Source organism: Oncorhynchus gorbuscha, linkage group LG15 (genome assembly GCF_021184085.1).
Source record: "Oncorhynchus gorbuscha isolate QuinsamMale2020 ecotype Even-year linkage group LG15, OgorEven_v1.0, whole genome shotgun sequence".
Classification (NCBI taxonomy): domain Eukaryota; kingdom Metazoa; phylum Chordata; class Actinopteri; order Salmoniformes; family Salmonidae; genus Oncorhynchus; species Oncorhynchus gorbuscha.
The window spans coordinates 77,696,664-77,715,932 of record NC_060187.1 but is presented as its reverse complement, the minus strand read 5'-3'; the positions used below and the strand labels follow the sequence as shown (position 1 = coordinate 77,715,932).

The following is a 19,269-nucleotide window of genomic DNA, read 5'->3' as shown; positions in this document are numbered from 1 at the left end:
TGCGCATCAGCAGAGGTGACCGATCCACTCCTGATCCCCGGGATCGTCCCTTGGGTTGGCGTCCTCAAGCTGGAGCCAAACGCGCCGAGGAGGGGGTACGCCGACTCCATCACGTCCCTGATTACCTTCCCTGTCTATGTCACTTCCTTTGGTTCCTTCCCCAGGTGTTTATGTTCCTGTGTCACTTCTGAGCGCTGTTCGTGTTTCTTATTTTTCTATTATGTTGTGTTATTTTCTTAACACTCACTCCCTGAACTTGCTTCCCGACTCAGCGCACATCGTTAGTTTAACTTTCATCTCTCGATCACATTCTTGTCAATTTCTCCTGAGGGTTGCTAGCATTCATGGATAATATTATGCTAACATTGATCAATAATTCAGGACATTTGAATCATTATGGAACTAGCAGGGTCATTCATATTGTGCAGTGCCTTTCTGTCCCCAGGAAAAACATTTTATTTAGTGTAAAATGTGGATTCCAAAAGGCTTTAAATATAAGATCAGGTGTCCTTTACCTTAACACCAAAATATGGATCCTGAAAGTGAATTGTATGCTTTAATTAAAACACTTTGTCAGTGGATGTAGGCGTTTTTGTCCCTCTGTGTTATTTATCAACTTCCACAAGAAATATAAGCCATAAAATAATACCTCTTCATTTTAGTCCTAGTTAGTCTCTTTCATCAATACAGGGGTTTTTTCATGGTTATTTTATTTAAGATTTCCCGTGTCCCTGATATCACTTTTGTTTGTTGTAATTATCCATTACACCACATTCAGGAAGTGTCAATTTCTTTGGTAGGAAAACAATGGTGCAAAGCTAAAAAATAAACACTCAGTTGTATCTATTTATCCATGTTTCTTGTTAGTCTGTATGTTCCACTTACATGTCCACCCTGACTAAATTATAGAGAAGAAAATATAATGAGCAAAATGTTAATATGTTTGATAGGGAAGTCAAAATCGAGTTCAAGTGTCCACCATTATGCTATGCTCAATCTTTCTCACACACAGAGATATGGCTCATATTAGCGCAACATTTCTTTCCTGTTAGGGTTCTGTAGCTCAGTTGGTAGAGCATGGCGCTTGTAACAAAGGGTAGAAAATCCCGCCACCCAAACATAGAATGTATGCACACATGACTGTAAGTCGCTTTGGATAAAAGCGTCTGCTAAATGGCATATATTATTATATTATATTATTGTTAGGATTGTGCTCCTAACAAACTAGAAAATGCACCCCAAAATGTTGTATGTCCCTGAGCTTGATCAATATGTCCCTGAGCTTGATCAATATGTTTTTCTGAAAGTCAAACAGAATAAAATTTGTAACATTTCAAAAAGTTTTGAGCTCCAACTTGGACAGCAGTGTAGGAATGACCCAGCAGGTTAAACCTGGAGCCTGGGGTACATTTCACAATGACTGGACCATTGTCATAGTATGAGTGTTACCTTAATGTCTTCCTTGGTCAGTTCAGAGGTGGCCAGCTGCAGTCATGACACATGGGTCTCTGATCACTGCGGCCCGCTCATTACTCTCTCTTTGACTCTGTGAATACCAGGGAATACCAAGTTTGCATTAGGAGCAACATCCCCACCCAGAACCCTCTGCTAACTTTCCAGGGACACCGCTCGATGACCGCACACCAGGAGAGGAGAAGAGGGTTTTCTTTCAACTGTGTTATATTTAAGCAATACGGTCCAAGGGGGTGTGGTATATGGCCAAGGGCTGTTCTTATGCACCCATGGCTAAGGGCTGTTCTTATGCACCCATGGCTAAGGGCTGTTCTTATGCACCCATGGCTAAGGGCTGTTCTTATGCACCCATGGCTAAGGGCTGTTCTTATGCACCCAGGGCTGTTCTTATGCACCCAGGGCTGTTCTTATGCACCCAGGGCTGTTCTTATGCACCCAGGGCTGTTCTTATGCACCCAGGGCTGTTCTTATGCACCCAGGGCTAAGGGCTGTTCTTATGCACCCAGGGCTGTTCTTATGCACCCATGGCTGTTCTTATGCACCCAGGGCTGTTCTTATGCACCCAGGGCTGTTCTTATGCACCCAGGGCTGTTCTTATGCACCCAGGGCTGTTCTTATGCACCCATGGTTGTTCTTATGCACCCAGGGCTAAGGGCTGTTCTTTTGCAAGAAGCAACACAGTGCCTGGATTCAGCCCTTAGACGTGGTGCATTTGGTCTTTACTACTACAGCCCATAGAAATACATTTCAATAACACATTAATAAATGGAAAAAAGACAGTCAAAAAATGTATCATATGGAATGCGGTTTTGAAGTGTCAAATCTGTCCTATATCTAGGAGATATAAGAAAGTAGAGAAAATATAAATAATGCAGATTGGCTGAAAGTCGTGGCATAAGAGACTATATACCACGGGTATGAAAAAATATATTTTTACTATTCTAATTATGTTTGTAACCAGTAATCAATAGCAATAATATGTCTTTTTTACACATATTTAACCCCTTTTTTTGTTGGCACAAAACTACTTCCATACTTCCATTCATTTTTAAAACTGGTACTGGGTTACCTTCAGACGAGACCCGTGACACTTGTGAGGGATAAAAAACAGAGAGCCTCGTGTTCCTGAGACTCTCCCATTTCTATAGTTGGGTCATATTAGTTTGTAGCCCAAACGGTTTGGACGCTACAGACAGAAGTTGGCACTTTGGCAGTACCGACTTATAATAATAATATATGCCATTTAGCAGACGCTTTTATCCAAAGCGACTTACAGTCATGTGTGCATACATTCTACGTATAGGTGGTCCCGGGGATCGAACCCATTACCCTGGCGTTACAAGCGCCATGCTCTACCAACTGAGCTAACTGAGCTACAGAACCAGACGAGTCCCGTGGGGCTTGTGGGTGTCATAGACAAAGCGGAGACCAACACCGTGTTCATGAGAATGTAAGCCGACCCGTTCGGATGCTACAGACGTTTATGGGGAAGACACATTTTTGGTCTCCTTGTCTGACAAACAGCGCAGTAGCTCTCACACTTTCAACCTCACATATGGAAGGCGTTTGTCCTAGGCAGATGTGATGGATGGAGACGCAGCCCATAGAAATAAACTGATCTCTAGTTTAAACAGACAGTTTTTGATGGGGTGCATCAATCGACTCTTAAGGATTATGACAGAATGTTCAAATTAGTTTGACTCTTTTCTTAAAGTTACAGCACTCAAAAGGAACCTAGTTGGTGGAACGACCCTCCTATTAACATTCTTCCACACAGATAAGAGCGTCTGCTAAATGACTTAAATGTAAATGTAAGACAGTAGCAATAGTTTGCATGGAATTCACTACTTTCCTGCACCATTCCTGAACTTTAATGAAAGTCTGACTGTTAGCCTTTTCAGGAAGAGTGTATGACTGATCATTGCAGTGGTACTGAATGAAGATGTAGGCTTACATGTGCACACTGCCATGGAATGAGAATAGCGATCTATCATATAATGCTTATTACCCAATCCTATTTAGAAATATTCTTGTTGGTTTAAAAATCAGATTGTTTTTTGTTTAATTTGATTAAAAACCAAACTTATTAGAAATATAAACCAGATAACCGAATAACATAGGCTACATGACTCAATGCAATGCAATTCTGTCTGCTATTTCTGTAGAAATACTAATCTGATATGTCAGAGGGTTCGATGACATTTATAAAATGTTACATTTGCACTATAGAGGAGTGGACATTTCCCCATTCCCTTTGTATTGGATCTTCATCCAGCTCCGGTGAGAAGTCTGAATGTGCGTAAAACCCTCATAGTCTCAGTTGTCTTGCCTGTATTATACACCCACGGGAGGAATGATGATGCCCATAACTATATTTAGACATATCCTTTTTAAAGCAAGTTGTTTAGTTTTTATTAGAATTATACACTCTTTTTAGGCCTTTTTTTTCTTGCTTTTTGACTGTCTGGAATGTCCATGTGCAGACTGCATATTACAGTAGGCATAGCCCCTATATCAGTGTGAATACTATAGCCTATGCTTAACAATGTATTTCCATGTTGAAGAAATGCAACTAGAATAATGTGGACTGCAGTGAGGGGCCAAGCCACAACTTGTTGATTCATCAAAACCCAGCCCTTTCATGCCACCGCTAGCAAATGCACCCATTATTGTGGTTGTGGAAATAGCCTAAATATTTCTGACACACCCCTGAACCTATAGTGCTACCACCAGCACTTAATTTACCATTGCCAAGCCCGGCTCTAGCCTTTTGGGGGCCCTAAGCGAGATTTGGAGGCCCAAGCCGGGAAAAATGTAAATTTCTGCAAGTTAATTTCCTACAATTCTACACATTTTGCCATGACTTATGCAATGTTAATGATATCTGAGTGAGAGTGACTAACAAAATCAATGGGTACCCCTTGGAGGTCAAGGCCCCTTCGCACGTGCCCTGTGTGCCCGGTTGGTATTTGGCCATGATAACTACAAGTTTAGATAATGGGCTAGACTAATTTACCATTCATATTTTTTAAATTTGTCATGGCTTATTGAGTGAGTGTCTGTGACTGACAAAACTAGATGAAAACTGTTGATGCACAACCAAATTCGAACTAGTACCTTGTGTATTCTACTATTCTAATTCTCAAAAGTAACTTGAGACCCCAACTGAGTTCCTTTGGGCCAGGGTCCCCCTAGCAGCCAGGGGCCCTAAGTGACCGCTTTTTTTGCCTGGAGCCTGCCCTGACCATTTGGGTTTGTTAAAATAGAGCCCCATGTCTGAGAGTCAAGGGTGTCTAAAGCAATTCACCTGTGCTGAAGAATTAGATCTTCTCTTTGTCTGAGTTCTACTATAAGATATGAGCATTTGTGGTCTACATGTGGAGTAATGGTCTGATGTTCCCTTTGCTTTCGCTTCCTCAATGGTGTTGCTGTACTTCTCCTGGTCCACTAGGGAGAGTCGAACATACCTGAGCTCATCTGAATAACTGCCACTAGAATAACTGAGCCCCAAAAGTTCTTCCATAACAAGATATACAGACACATTCTGTCAAATATCGTCTGAAGATCCTTCTCCCAGGACACTATGGGGCTCAGTTGGTAGAGCATGGTGCTTACAATGCCAAGGATAGTGGGTTCGATTCCAGCCTGGGCCACCCATAGTATAAATGTATGCACGCGTGACTGTAAGTCGCTTTGGATAAAAGCATCTGCTAAATTCGATATACTGTATTATGTTATTCTTAACTTACTCGTCCAAAGGATTATTCAGCATCCTTTGCAGGCAGACACACTCGCATGATGGAGCTACTAAATGTGAGTGGGTGTTGGAGCTTGTTCAAGGCAATGTTGTGGTGATGATGAAATAGGCAATTTCCAAATGAAGGGAACGGAGGATGTGGTTGCCTCCTGCATATACTCTGCCTCTTAATAAGAGACAGGAAAACAACAGGATTGCATCTTCTTACTGTAGCTAATAAGAATCTAGGATGTTCTGTTAATCAGACAAGGTCTTCTGAAAGGGATACATGAAGTCAATATGGCCCTAAGCTCTTTAGCCACCCCCTTTCCTCTTCTGTTACCATGACACCTTTCCTTTTCCCTCTTTTTCAGACAGCGAATTATACCTTCAGGGGGTCTCAATTATTTTCACAGGAACTGCACACGTTTTTTAATGGGCCTAATAGTCATTTAACACAATGTTTGTATTACCTATTAATTTGGCATGAACACAACCAGTCATGATGTTTTCATCTTATTGTCAAAAGACAAATCACTTCACTGTGCGTGTTCGTACACCCCAATAACTACAGGATAGTAACAGTGCAATTAGATGAATGAACAAATCAAGAAAAAAAAGTATTGGTTGAGTATATATATTTTGTAGATAGTATCACAGGTGTAGCGAAATGCGTATATTCCTAGCTCCAACAGTGAAGCAATACATAACAATACACCCAAATCCCCCTCACCCCTAAGAGATAATTAAGGAATATAGAAATATTATAAGGAGCATTGTCAGAGTCTGGTATGATGGTGTGTGTGTAGACATAGTTGACAGTATATTCATAGAAAAGGTGTATACAGCAGTAGTTATATACAGTTGAAGTCAGAAGTTTACATAAATTTATGTTGGAGTTATTAAAACTCATTTTTCAACCACTCCACAAATTTCTTGAGAACAAACTATAGATTTGGCAAGTCGGTTAGGACATCTACTTTGTGCATGACACAAGTCATTTTTCCAACAATTATTTACAGACAGATTAATTCACTGTATCACAATTCCAGTGGGTCAGAAGTTAGGGGGCAGTATTTTGATGTCCGGATGAAAAGCGTGCCCAAAGTAAACTGCCTGTTACTCAGGCCCAGAAGCTAGGATATGCATATAATTGGTAGATCCTTATAGAAAACACTCTGAGGTTTCTAAAACTGTTACAATAATGTCTGTGAGTATAACAGAACTGATTTGGCAGGTGAAACCCAGGGGACAAACCCCCCCCCCCCAAAAAAAAAAAAAATTCAGCCTACCACTGTTTCAATGGCTGTCAATTTTATTATAATGTGAAAACCTCCCAGATTGCACTTCCTATGTCTTCCACTAGATGTCAGCAGTCTTTAGAAAGTTTCAGGCTGATTTTTGTAAAAATGAGCTAGAAGTTGTAGTTTTTCAAAGTGGCTCCCATTTTGGCTGTAGTGTTTCCATGCGCGTGGAGGAAAGCGCATTCTTTGGTATTTATCCCCGGGAATGAACATACTATTCTCCGTCTGAAATGTTATCGTTTATTTACGTATTAGGGTACCTAGGGTTTGATTATAAACGTTGTTTGACTTGTTTGGATAAGTTTATTGGTAACGTTTGGGATTCATTTTGTATGCATTTTGAAGGAGGGAAACTGGTGTATTATTGACTGAATCACGCCAGCCAAACTGAGTTTTTATGGATATAAAGAAGGACATTATCGAACAAAAGGACCATTTGTGATGTAACTGGGACCTTTTGAAGTGCCAACAGAAGATATTCAAAGGTAAGGCATATATTATATCGCTATTTCTGACTTTCGTGTCGCACCTGTGTTTTGTATGCAGGGCGCTGTCCTCAGATAATCGCATGGTGTGCTTTCGCCGTAAAGCCTTTTTGAAACCCGACACAGCAGCTGGATTAACAAGAAGTTAAGCTTTATTTTGATGTATTACACATGTATTTTCATGAATGTAAAAATATTTATATTTCTGTAGTTTGAATTTCGCGCTCTGCAATTTCACCGGATGTTGTCGAGGTCGGTCGCTAGCGGAACGCCTGCACTAGAAAGGTTAACAAACAATAGTTTGTGCGTGACACAAGTAATTTTTCCAACAATTGTTTACAAAGAGATTATTTCATTTTTAATTCACTGTATCACAATTCCAGTGGGTCAGAAGTTTACATACACTAAGTTGACTGTGCCTTTAAACAGCTTGGAAAATTCCAGAAAATGATGTCATGGCTTTAGAAGCTTCTGATAGGCTAATTGACATACTTTTAGTCAATTGGAGGTGTACCTGTGAATGTATTTCAAGGCCTACCTTCAAACTCAGTGCCTCTGCTTGACATCATGGGAAAATCAAAATAAATCAGTCAAGACCTCAGAAAACAAATTTTAGACCTCCACAAGTCTGGTTCATCATTGGGAGAAATTTCCAAACACCTGAAGGTACCACGTTCATCTGTACAAACAATAGTATGCAAGTATAAACACCATGGGACCATGCAGCCATCATACCGCTCAGGAAGGAGACGCGTTCTGTCTCCTAGAGATGAACGTACTTTGGTGTGGAAAGTGCAAATCAATCCCAGAACAACAGCAAAGGACCTTGTGAAGATGCAGAAGGGAATAGGTACAAAAGTATCTATATCCACAATAAAATGAGTCCTATATCAACATAACCTGAAAGGCCGCTCAGCAAGGAAGAAGCCACTGCTCCAAACCTGCCATAAAAAAAGCCAGACTACGGTTTGCAACTGCACATGGGGACAAAGATCATACTTTATGAACAAATGTCCTCTGGTCTGATTAAACAAAAATAGAACTGTTTGGCCATAATGACCATCTTTATGTTTGGAGGAAAAAGGGGGAGGCTTGCAACCTAAAGAACACCATCCCAACCATGAAGCACGGGGGTGGCAGCATCATGTTGTGGGGGTGATTTACTTCACAAAATAGATGCCATCATGAGTGGGAAAATTGTTGATATATTGAAGCAACATCTCAAGACATCAGTCAAAGTAAAGCTTGGTCACAAATGGGTCTTCCAAATGGACAATGACCCCAAGCATACTTCCAAAGTTGTAGAAAATGGCTTAAGGACAACAAAGTCAAGTTATTGGAGTGGCCATCACAAAGCCCTGACCTCACTCCTATTGAACATTTGTGGGCAGAATTGAAAAAGTGTGTGAGTAAGGAGGCCTACAAACCTGACTCAGTTACACCAGCTCTGTCAGGAGGAATGGGCCAAAATTCACCCAACCTATTGTGGGAAGCTTGTGGAAGGCTTCCCAAAACGTTTGACCCAAGTTAATCAATTTAAAGGCAATGCTACCAAATACTAATTGAGTGTATGTAAACTTCTAGCCCACTGGGAATGTGTTGAAAGAAATAAAAGCTGAAATAAATCATTCACTCTGTTATGTTCTGTTAATTACGGATGTCCCCTTTAAGGATGGAGCGCCCTTGGTCATGCGCAGTATTGTTCTATGTTATTCTGGTACTAACTAGTTTGAGTAAATGTGAAGCTCCAGTTCAATTGCTTGTATTCAGAGTCTTTCTTATTACATAAATAAGTGTTAAGACACTACAATGGCGACGAGGATGATTACCTGCAGTGTGTTTCACGAATACAGATGGAGTTCGTAGGAAGAGAGGAAGATTTTGACCCTGTAGCACAACAGCTAGCAAGCAGTACTTGTCAGCTCTCCCCTTGTCTTCACTATGTGTTAAGACACTACACGCTCTACTATTTTTCTGACATTTCACATTCTTAAAATAAAGTGGTGATCCTAACTGACCTAAAACAGGGATCTTTTACTAGGATTGAATGTCAGGAATCGTGAAAAACTGAGTTTAAATGTATTTGGCTGTATTTGGCTAAGGTGTACTGTATGTAAACCTCCCGACCTCAACTGTATTATATTTTATACATTTTAGAATAAGGCTGTAACGTAATAACATTTTGAAAAGTCAAGGGGTCTAAATACTTTCCGAATGCACTGTATGTCATGGAAAGAGCTAATGTTTTGTACACTCAGCGTAGCCTAGTGGTTAGAGCGTTGGACTAGTAACTGGAAGGTTGCGAGTTCAAACCCCCGAGCTGACAAGGTACAAATCTGTCGTTCTGCCCCTGAACAGGCAGTTAACCCACTGTTCCCAGGCCGTCGTTGAAAATAAGAATATGTTCTTAACTGACTTGCCTAGTAAAATAAAGGTCCAAAAAATTAATAATAATAAAAATAATAATAATAACAATTGTAATAATAAAAAACAGACTTAACAGGTATTTAATATGTATTTAATACATCTTGTGTTTATTGTATATTTGCTGCTATCCTCGACAAACTCAAACACTTCTTGTGTTTATTGTATATTTGCTGCTATCCTCGACAAACTCAAACATTTCTTGCATAATTTATACAGCCCTAATTTCGATTCTCCTCCATAGTCTTCTCGATCCATTCTACATAGTTAGCTACACGGGTGTAGACCCCATATTGGCCTGGTTCTCCACAGTCAATTCCCCAGCTGGCGATCCCTGCTGCCCAGAAAACTCCTCCATACTTCAGGACATACGGCCCTCCACCATCCCCTGCACAGGTGTCCTTTCCACCCTCTGGTAACCCGGCACAGAACATGCCGTCTGTCAAATCAGGGGCTTCTCTCTTCTTCTTCACCTCATCAATAGAGCTTCTGCACTTCACCTGGTCCACCAGGGGAATCCGGACATATCTGAGGTAACTGGGCTTTTCATCATCATCTTTGAGGCCAAACCCTGAAACCCAGCTGACAGGGGGCGGGAGAGAGAGACCGAGAGAGAAGCCCCGTTTATACCTGGTGCTAACATGGGTCCTTTGTCCTGATCTTGTCTACATTCAGATTGTGCCCACATTTCCAGGGGCTGCTGAGGGGAGGACGGCACATAATAATGGCTGGAACGTAGCGAATGGAATGGCATCAAAGACATGGAAACCATGTGTTTGATGTTGTTCATACCTTTCCACTGATTCCGCTCCAGCCATTACCACATGCCCAACCTCACCAATTCAAATCCAAATCCATGTTTATTTGTCACATGCCCTGCACACAAACCTTACAATGAAATGCTTACTTACAAGCCCTTAAACAACAATGCAAAACACCAGTCTCAACGTCAACAGTGAAGAGGCGACTCTGGAATACTGGCCTTCTAGGCAGAGTTCCCTCTGTCCAGTGTTTGTGTTATTTTGCCCAACTCAATCTTTTCATTTTATTGGCCAGAGAAAATGCTTTTTCTTTGCAACTCTGCCTAGTAGGCCAGCGTCCCGGAGTCGCCTCTTCGCTGTTGACTCTTCGCTGTTGACGTTGAAACTGGTGTTTTACGGGTACTATTTAATGAAGCTGCCAGTTGAGGACTTGTGAGGCATCTGTTTCTCAAACTAGACACTAATGCACTTGTCCTCTTTGTCATGTTTTGTCTTATATTGTCTTGTCATTTTGCTTTCCCTTCTGTTCGTTTTCCCCCTGCTGGTCTTTTTAGGTTCGTTCCTTTTTTTCTCTCTCCCTCCCTCTCTCTCTTCTCTCTATCGTTCCGTTCCTGCTCCCAGCTGTTCCTATTCCCCTAATCAATCATTTAGTCTTTCCACACCTGTTCCCTATCTTTTCCCCTGATTAGAGTCCCTATTTCTCCCCTTGTTTTCCGTTTCTGAAGAAGAAGGACGGTACTCTGCGCCCCTGCGTGGATTATCGAGGGGCTGAATGACATAACGGTTAAGAATCGTTATCCGCTTCCCCTTATGTCATCAGCCTTCGAGATTCTGCAGGGAGCCAGGTGCTTTACTAAGTTGGACCTTCGTAACGCTTACCATCTCGTGCGCATCAGAGAGGGGGACGAGTGGAAAACGGCGTTTAACACTCCGTTAGGGCATTTTGAGTACCGGGTTCTGCCGTTTGGTCTCGCCAATGCGCCAGCTGTTTTTCAGGCATTAGTTAATGATGTTCTGAGAGACATGCTGAACATCTTTGTTTTTGTCTACCTTGATGATATCCTGATTTTTTCACCGTCACTCGAGATTCATGTTCAGCACGTTCGACGTGTTCTCCAGCGCCTTTTAGAGAATTGTCTCTACGTGAAGGCTGAGAAGTGCTCTTTTCATGTCTCCTCCGTTACTTTTCTCGGTTCTGTTATTTCCGCTGAAGGCATTCAGATGGATTCCGCTAAGGTCCAAGCTGTCAGTGAGTGGCCCGTTCCAAGGTCACGTGTCGAGTTGCAGCGCTTTCTAGGTTTCGCTAATTTCTATCGGCGTTTCATTCGTAATTTCGGTCAAGTTGCTGCCCCTCTCACAGCTCTTACTTCTGTCAAGACGTGTTTTAAGTGGTCCGGTTCCGCCCAGGGAGCTTTTGATCTTCTAAAAGAACGTTTTACGTCCGCTCCTATCCTCGTTACTCCTGACGTCACTAGACAATTCATTGTCGAGGTTGACGCTTCAGAGGTAGGCGTGGGAGCCATTCTATCCCAGCGCTTCCAGTCTGACGATAAGGTTCATCCTTGCGCTTATTTTTCTCATCGCCTGTCGCCATCTGAACGCAACTATGATGTGGGTAACCGCGAACTGCTCGCCATCCGCTTAGCCCTAGGCGAATGGCGACAGTGGTTGGAGGGGGCGACCGTTCCTTTTGTCGTTTGGACAGACCATAAGAACCTTGAGTACATCCGTTCTGCCAAACGACTTAATGCTCGTCAAGCTTGTTGGGCGTTGTTTTTCGCTCGTTTCGAGTTTGTGATTTCTTACCGTCCGGGTAGTAAGAACACCAAGCCTGATGCCTTATCCCGTCTTTTTAGTTCTTCTGTGGCTTCTACTGATCCCGAGGGGATTCTTCCTTATGGGCGTGTTGTCGGGTTGACAGTCTGGGGAATTGAAAGACAGGTTAAGCAAGCACTCACGCACACTGCGTCGCCGCGCGCTTGTCCTAGTAACCTTCTTTTCGTTCCTGTTTCTACTCGTCTGGCTGTTCTTCAGTGGGCTCACTCTGCCAAGTTAGCTGGTCATCCCGGCGTTCGAGGTACTCTATCTTCTATTCGCCAGCGCTTTTGGTGGCCTACTCAGGAGCGTGACACGCGCCGTTTCGTGGCTGCTTGTTCGGACTGCGCGCAGACTAAGTCAGGTAACTCTCCTCCTGCCGGTCGTCTCAGACCGCTCCCATTCCTTCTCGACCATGGTCTCACATCGCCCTAGACTTCATTACCGGTCTGCCTTTGTCTGCGGGGAAGACTGTGATTCTTACGGTTGTCGATAGGTTCTCTAAGGCGGCACATTTCATTCCCCTCGCTAAACTTCCTTCCGCTAAGGAGACGGCACAAATCATCATCGAGAATGTGTTCAGAATTCATGGCCTCCCGTTAGACGCCGTTTCAGACAGAGGCCCGCAATTCACGTCACAGTTTTGGAGGGAGTTCTGTCGTTTGATTGGTGCGTCCGTCAGTCTCTCTTCCGGGTTTCATCCCCAGTCTAACAGTCAAGCAGAGAGGGCCAATCAGACGATTGGTCGCATACTACGCAGCCTTTCTTTCAGAAACCCTGCGTCTTGGGCAGAACAGCTCCCCTGGGCAGAATACGCTCACAACTCGCTTCCTTCGTCTGCTACCGGGTTATCTCCGTTTCAGAGTAGTCTGGGTTACCAGCCTCCTCTGTTCTCATCCCAGCTTGCAGAGTCCAGCGTTCCCTCCGCTCAAGCGTTTGTCCAACGTTGTGAGCGCACCTGGAGGAGGGTGAGGTCTGCACTTTGCCGTTACAGGGCACAGACTGTGAGAGCCGCCAATAAACGTAGGATTAAGAGTCCTAGGTATTGTTGCGGCCAGAGAGTGTGGCTTTCCACTCGCAACCTTCCTCTTACGACAGCTTCTCGTAAGTTGACTCCGCGGTTCATTGGTCCGTTCCGTGTCTCCCAGGTCGTCAATCCTGTCGCTGTGCGACTGCTTCTTCCGCGACATCTTCGTCGCGTCCATCCTGTCTTCCATGTCTCCTGTGTCAAGCCCTTTCTTCGCACCCCCGTTCGTCTTCCCTCCCCCTCCCGTCCTTGTCGAGAGCGCACCTATTTACAAGGTACGTAAGATCATGGACATGCGTTCTCGGGGACGGGGTCACCAATACTTAGTGGATTGGGAGGGTTACGGTCCTGAGGAGAGGAGTTGGGTCCCGTCTCGGGACGTGCTGGACCGTTCGCTGATTGATGATTTCCTCCGTTGCCGCCAGGATTCCTCCTCGAGTGCGCCAGGAGGCGCTCGGTGAGTGGGGGGTACTGTCATGTTTTGTCTTATATTGTCTTGTCATTTTGCTTTCCCTTCTGTTCGTTTTCCCCTGCTGGTCTTTTTAGGTTCGTTCCTTTTTTCTCTCTCCCTCCCTCTCTCTCTTCTCTCTATCGTTCCGTTCCTGCTCCCAGCTGTTCCTATTCCCCTAATCAATCATTTAGTCTTTCCACACCTGTTCCCTATCTTTTCCCCTGATTAGAGTCCCTATTTCTCCCCTTGTTTTCCGTTTCTGTCCTGTCGGATCCTTGTATATTGTTCACCGTGCTGTGTCTTTGTCTCGCCCTGTCGTGTCGTGTTTCCCTCAGATGCTGCGTGGTGAGCAGGTGTCTGAGTCTGCTACGGTCAGTGCCTTCCCGAGGCAACCTACAGTTTATGGTCGAGTCTCCAGTCTGTCCTCGTCATTACGAGTGGAATTGTTTTTTATGCTTTGTTTACCGCTCCGATTTGTCTAGGAGTATTGCATATTTCCTTTACTGGAATAAAGACTCTGTTTTCGCCAAGTCGCTTTTGGGTCCTCATTCACCTGCATAACACTCTTGCTCAGTTGTGCACCGGGGCCTCCCACTACTCTTTCTAGTCTGGTTAGTGCCAGTTTGCGCTGTTCTGTGAAGGGAGTAGTACACAGCGTTGTACGAGATCCTCAGTTTCTTGGCAATTTCTCACATGGAATAGCCTTCCTTTCTCAAAACAGGAATAGACTGATGCGTTTCAGAAGAAAGGTCTTTGTTTCTGGTCATTTTGAGCATCTAATCAAATCCACAAATGCTGATGCTCCAGATACTCAACTAGTCAAATGAAGGCCAGTTTTGTTGCTTTTTTTAATCAGCACAACTGTTTTCAGCTGTGCTAACATAATTGCAAAATTATTTTCTAATGATCAATTAGCATATCCAAGTTTATCATTTTAAAAGGCTAACACAACATGCCATTGGAACACAGGAGTGATGGTTGCTGATAATTGGCAGCTGTACGCCTATGTAGATAGTCTGGGTAGCCAATTGATTAGATGTTCAGGAGTCTTGTGGCTTGGGGAAAGAAGCTGTTTTAGAAGCCTCTTGGACCTAGACTTGGCACTCCGGTACTGCTTGCTGTTCGGTAGCAGAGAGAACAGTCTATGACTAGGGTGGCTGGAGTCTTTGACAATTTTTAGGGCCTCCATCTGACACCGCCTGGTACAGAGGTCCTGAATGGCAGGGAGCTTGGCCCCAGTGATGTACTGGGCTGTACGCACTACGCTCTATAGTGGGTTGCGGTCGGAGACTGAGCAGTTGCCATAACAGGCAGTGATGCAACCCATCAGGATGCTCTCGATGGTGCTGCTGTAAAACCTTTTGAGGATCTGAGGACCCATGCCAAATCTTTTCAGTCTCCTGAGGGGGAATAGGTTTTGTCGTGAACTCTTCACGACTGTCTTGGTATGCATGGATCATGTTCATTTGTTGGGGATATGGACACCAAGGAGCTTGAAGCTCTCAACCTACTCTACTATAGCCCTGTCGATGAGAATGGGGGTGTGCTTGGCAATTCTTTTCCTATAGTCCACAATCATCTTGTTTGTCTTGATCACGTTGAGGGAGAGGTTGTTGTCCTGGCACCACATGGCCAGGTCTCTGACCTACTCCCTATAGGCTGTCTCGTTGTTCTCGGTGATCAGGCCTGCTGTGTCATCGGCAAACTTCATGATGGTGTTGGAGTCGTGCCTGGCCATGCAGTCATGAGTGATCTGGGAGCACAGGAGCACAGGAGGGGACTGAGCACGCATCCCTGAGGAGCCCCTGTGTTGAGGATCAGTGTTGCGGATTTGTTGTTACGTACACTTACCACCTGGGGGCGGTCCATCAAAGTCCTGGATCCAGTTGCAGAGGGAGGTGTTTAGTCCCATGGTCCTTAGCTTAGTGATGAGCTTTGAGGGCAATTAAGGTGTCGTCAAACTCCTGTGCTACACATGCTATTAAAATGTGTCTGTTATCCATCGACTGTGTCTGCATTGTGACCAAATTTCCTGGTGCCTTCATTTGTTCAAATTATTAAACAGCTTTTCTTCCAAAATAATATTAATTTATTCTAAGACACATTGTGACGTAATCGGTCAATGTCTGGTAATGATTTTAGAAGGCGGAATAATGATGATGATTTAAATGATTTCTCTGTCCAGATCTGTCTACAAATGTAAGATTTCCAAACACAATGTATGTCTGACTACCTCCGGAGGTGGGCAGGATGATCTGATCACAATCAGATCACAATGTGTCTTTTGATTGTCTACACCTGTGTAAAAATTTTGGGACAATCAGAGTGGATAAGATCAGGACAAAGGATGCAAGTTAAACAGGGCTAGAGAAAGATAAATGACAAATGCAGTATCATAGCTTCCGTTTCCATTGCATTGAGGTAGTTTTAGGAAGAAAATAAATACAATGGAAACAGAAATAGAGAATGCCCAATAACTATACTGTCAAATATCAAACATTTACTGCACAGGAGAACAAACTCTTACCCAACTCTTCCAGTGGAGTATTCAGCATCCTTTGCGGGCAGACACACTTGCATGATGGAACTACTGAATGTGAGTGGGTGTTGAAGCTTGATCAAGGCAATGTCGTGGTTGAAGGATAACCCGTCTGTGTTACTGTACCCAGGGTGAGGATGGAGAGAGGCCACTTCAAGAGGTGGAGACTGAAGGAGGTTTTTCACATTGTTGTCGCCAACGTATGCCTGTTATGAAGTGAGTAAAAATGTGTGTGAATTTCAGTCACTTACTGCATTTAACTACTGGGTGGAAATAGTCGTTTCTTCAACTATGAGCACCCATAAGCATGTTTATTGTCTCTCCACTCCTTCCTCAATCTTTGTCATCATCTCAGATGTAGGGCCAGGGGTTTTTCTATGATAAGCCTATAATTCTCGACCAGAGTTAATCAGATAACTCCAGGCCCAAGTCATTATCTAATCACTGCCATAATCATTATTGCACTACCATAACTTCACTCTTCTTGATGACTTGGTTGTTATGTTGATGCACCAGGCCATGAGCAGCAGTCAGGATCCACCTGTCCCCGATGACCATCCCTCCTGATCGGCCTCCTTCCACACTGAGAAGCATCTGCCAGGGAAATGTTCCTTTTGGAGCTACCTCTCCTCCCAGAATCCTTTGGTGTATTTCTATGGACACCATGGGTCTTCCACAAACTGGTGGATCAGGAAAAGAACCAAATGTAATTTCTTCTCTCAGCAGTGGTTCAGATTCCACATTTGGTCCATTATTGCTGTAGAAAAGCATACAGCCAAAGCACATGCACAAAACAACAAAACACACAAACACATCCATAATAGTTCTATTTTAGAATGTTTCTCACTTGTTTTTTGCTCTTCCTCCTCTATGGTCTTCTTGATCCAGTCTACGTAGTTAGCCACACGGGTGTAGACCCCATATTGTCCAGGCTCTCCACAGTTAATCCCCCAGCTGACGATCCCTGCTGCCCAGAAATAATCACCCTCCTTCAGGATGTACGCTCCTCCACTGTCTCCCGTACAGGAGTCCTTGCCTCCCTCGTAATTCCCAGCACAGAGCATGTTGTCTGTTAGACTGAGATTTCTTTCATTTTTCACCTTCTCAATAGATTTTCTACAGATTGTCTGGTTCACCACAGGTAGAGGAACATACATGAGGTTATTGGTAGCCATATCAAGCTCTTTGTTGCCAAATCCTGAAATTAAGCTGAAGCAGAGAGAAAGAGAAAAGAACTAAATAGACATAAGCTGTTGTGCGACTCAACAATTTTAACAATCAATACAAAAATCTGCAAATATGCACAAATTGAGTAAAAGATTACATGCAGATATTTGCAGCTGACTATTTTAGACATAAAACCTACACTTACCCATTCCGCCCAGTCGGATATTTAGCGTCCTTTGCTGGCAGACACAGTGGCATGATATGAGCATTGAATGTGATTGGATGTTTGAGATGGATCAGGGCGATGTCATGGTCGTAGTTTACATCACCTATATTGTTGTATTCAGGGTGAATATGGAGAGAGGCGACCTCAAGAGGTGGAGACTGGATGAGCATTTCCACATTGTTGTGTCCAACATATACCTTTGGACAGGGTAAATTAGTCACACTTAAGATGTACACTTAATCAGCAGTCAGACAGTCCATTTTCCCATTGTATCATATCACATATCTAGCACAGAGACAGATGAGTCAAGTCAGAAAGGTAACCCATGTTTCTATTCATTAACACACACAACTCACCCTTGGAAATTCCCTGGGATATAGATCCAGGACATGTGCTGCAGTCATGATCCAGCGGTCCCCGACCACTATCCCTCCTCCTCTACCATTACCTGTCAACAACACCTGCCAGGGGAAGGATCCAGCTGGAGCTGGCTTTCCCCCCAAAATCCTTCCAAATCCTGACAGTTTCACTGTAGGACAACCACACACTATGGACAGACAGAGACCCCTACTGGTCATCCAGAGACAGACTGACTGTAGATACACACAGGGAGAGAAAACATATAGTACACACACACAAACACACACTCAAGGGTGAAACTGTGAGTTACCTGGGATACATTGAGGAATCAGTGAGCTGTTCAGGCGGTCTTTCCATTTTCCGTCTGATGAGCATGTGAAGTTTCCTGGTAAACATGGGTGACAGAGATGTCATTACACAATACATGCATTAGGCAGTGAATAGTTGTAGTTGTTTAATTTACAAAAGGTTTTGTAGGTTAAAAACAGATAAGATAAAACAATATAAGGACGATTTTAGTATCACCGTTATGTCCTTCAGGAAGACTGTAGAACTGCGCATTGCATTGGTACTGAATGACTGAGAGGTGCTGGTTCTGAGAGCCAGATATGAAGGTCACCCTTCCATTCGGCAACGGTTCAGGTTCCCCACAGCCAATCACTGCAGAAGAGACTGGAACCCAAAACTCACACACAGACACACCCAGCAGCCTGGACACACAGTATATGGGGAAGGGGAAATTTGAGACTAAGTGTGTCTGATCATAAAATAATCATGTTGAGACATACCATACAAAAAGTGATTAGTCATGATCTTATAATTCATACTTAATATGGGTGTAAATCACTGTAACTGAACACCTGTTTAGTAATATTACGACAACTTGAATCCAAGCAGGGGAGACATGGAAAATTTGCCAGAAACAGCAATAGAAACAACAGTAGACTCACCAGAGTGTTGAATAGACCCAGTCCATGACTGTGATTGGACAGGAGAGACTATGGTGAATTAACCTGCTGTGTAAGACCTGAACACCTCACTCTGTATATCACAGCCTCTCAGCCTTCCAGTTACTGTAGCTGACTGTTTGTTTTCGTGGGGAGTTTGACTAAAGAGTCTAAAAGTCATGTTAAAAAACGTCTCTGTTTGACTTGGCCCAGAAAGATATCGACAAACTAAGTAGATTGACAGAGTGGTGGAAACAAGATTAAAGACAACAGAAACAATCAAATGCATCTATAGAGCAGCAGTTGTCACAAAGTGTCATATCTTCAATTTAAGCCTACTAGAAAGTGTGTGCCCTCAGGCCTGGAGGATGCAAAAGTCATTCCGCTACTTTTTTAGTCTTTTTTGTATATATTTCAATTTATTTTAAGTCTCTTTTCTATTTTTAAATTAAATATACCTTTCGGTAACCCTGCTCACTCAATGTGACACTGCTATCCGCTATTTTGTTTGACCTTATAGCCAGAACCACCATAAGAAGCTAGACATCAGAAGC

The 19,269-nt window shown here is 43.4% G+C and overlaps 1 protein-coding gene across 1 annotated transcript; it reads right to left on the bottom strand.

Annotated features, from left to right (window-relative positions):
• Window positions 1–9,431: 9,431 nt before the first annotated feature.
• LOC123997148 (complement C1r subcomponent-like) lies at window positions 9,432–18,863 on the bottom strand. The gene is made up of 9 exons (XM_046301241.1): window positions 18,719–18,863; window positions 18,294–18,478; window positions 18,079–18,153; window positions 17,765–17,955; window positions 17,388–17,605; window positions 16,863–17,224; window positions 16,484–16,695; window positions 16,004–16,221; window positions 9,432–10,004 (listed from the first exon to the last, which is right to left on the bottom strand). The coding sequence occupies exons 1-9, from the start codon at window positions 18,742–18,744 to the stop codon at window positions 9,644–9,646; spliced, it is 1,848 nt and encodes a 615-aa protein (XP_046157197.1). The 5' UTR covers window positions 18,745–18,863; the 3' UTR covers window positions 9,432–9,643.
• Between the last annotated feature and the right edge of the window lie 406 nt (window positions 18,864–19,269).

Excerpts from the sequence above, each read along its gene's own strand:
- LOC123997148 (XM_046301241.1), bottom strand. The coding sequence starts at position 18,744 with ATGGACTGGGTCTATTCAACACTCTG. Across the intron at positions 17,606-17,764 it reads ATCCCAGGGAATTTCCAAGG|GTATATGTTGGACACAACAA; the intron begins GTGAGTTGTGTG and ends CCCTGTCCAAAG. Across the intron at positions 16,696-16,862 it reads GGAGGAAGAGCAAAAAACAA|TTTGTGGAAGACCCATGGTG; the intron begins GTGAGAAACATT and ends CTGATCCACCAG.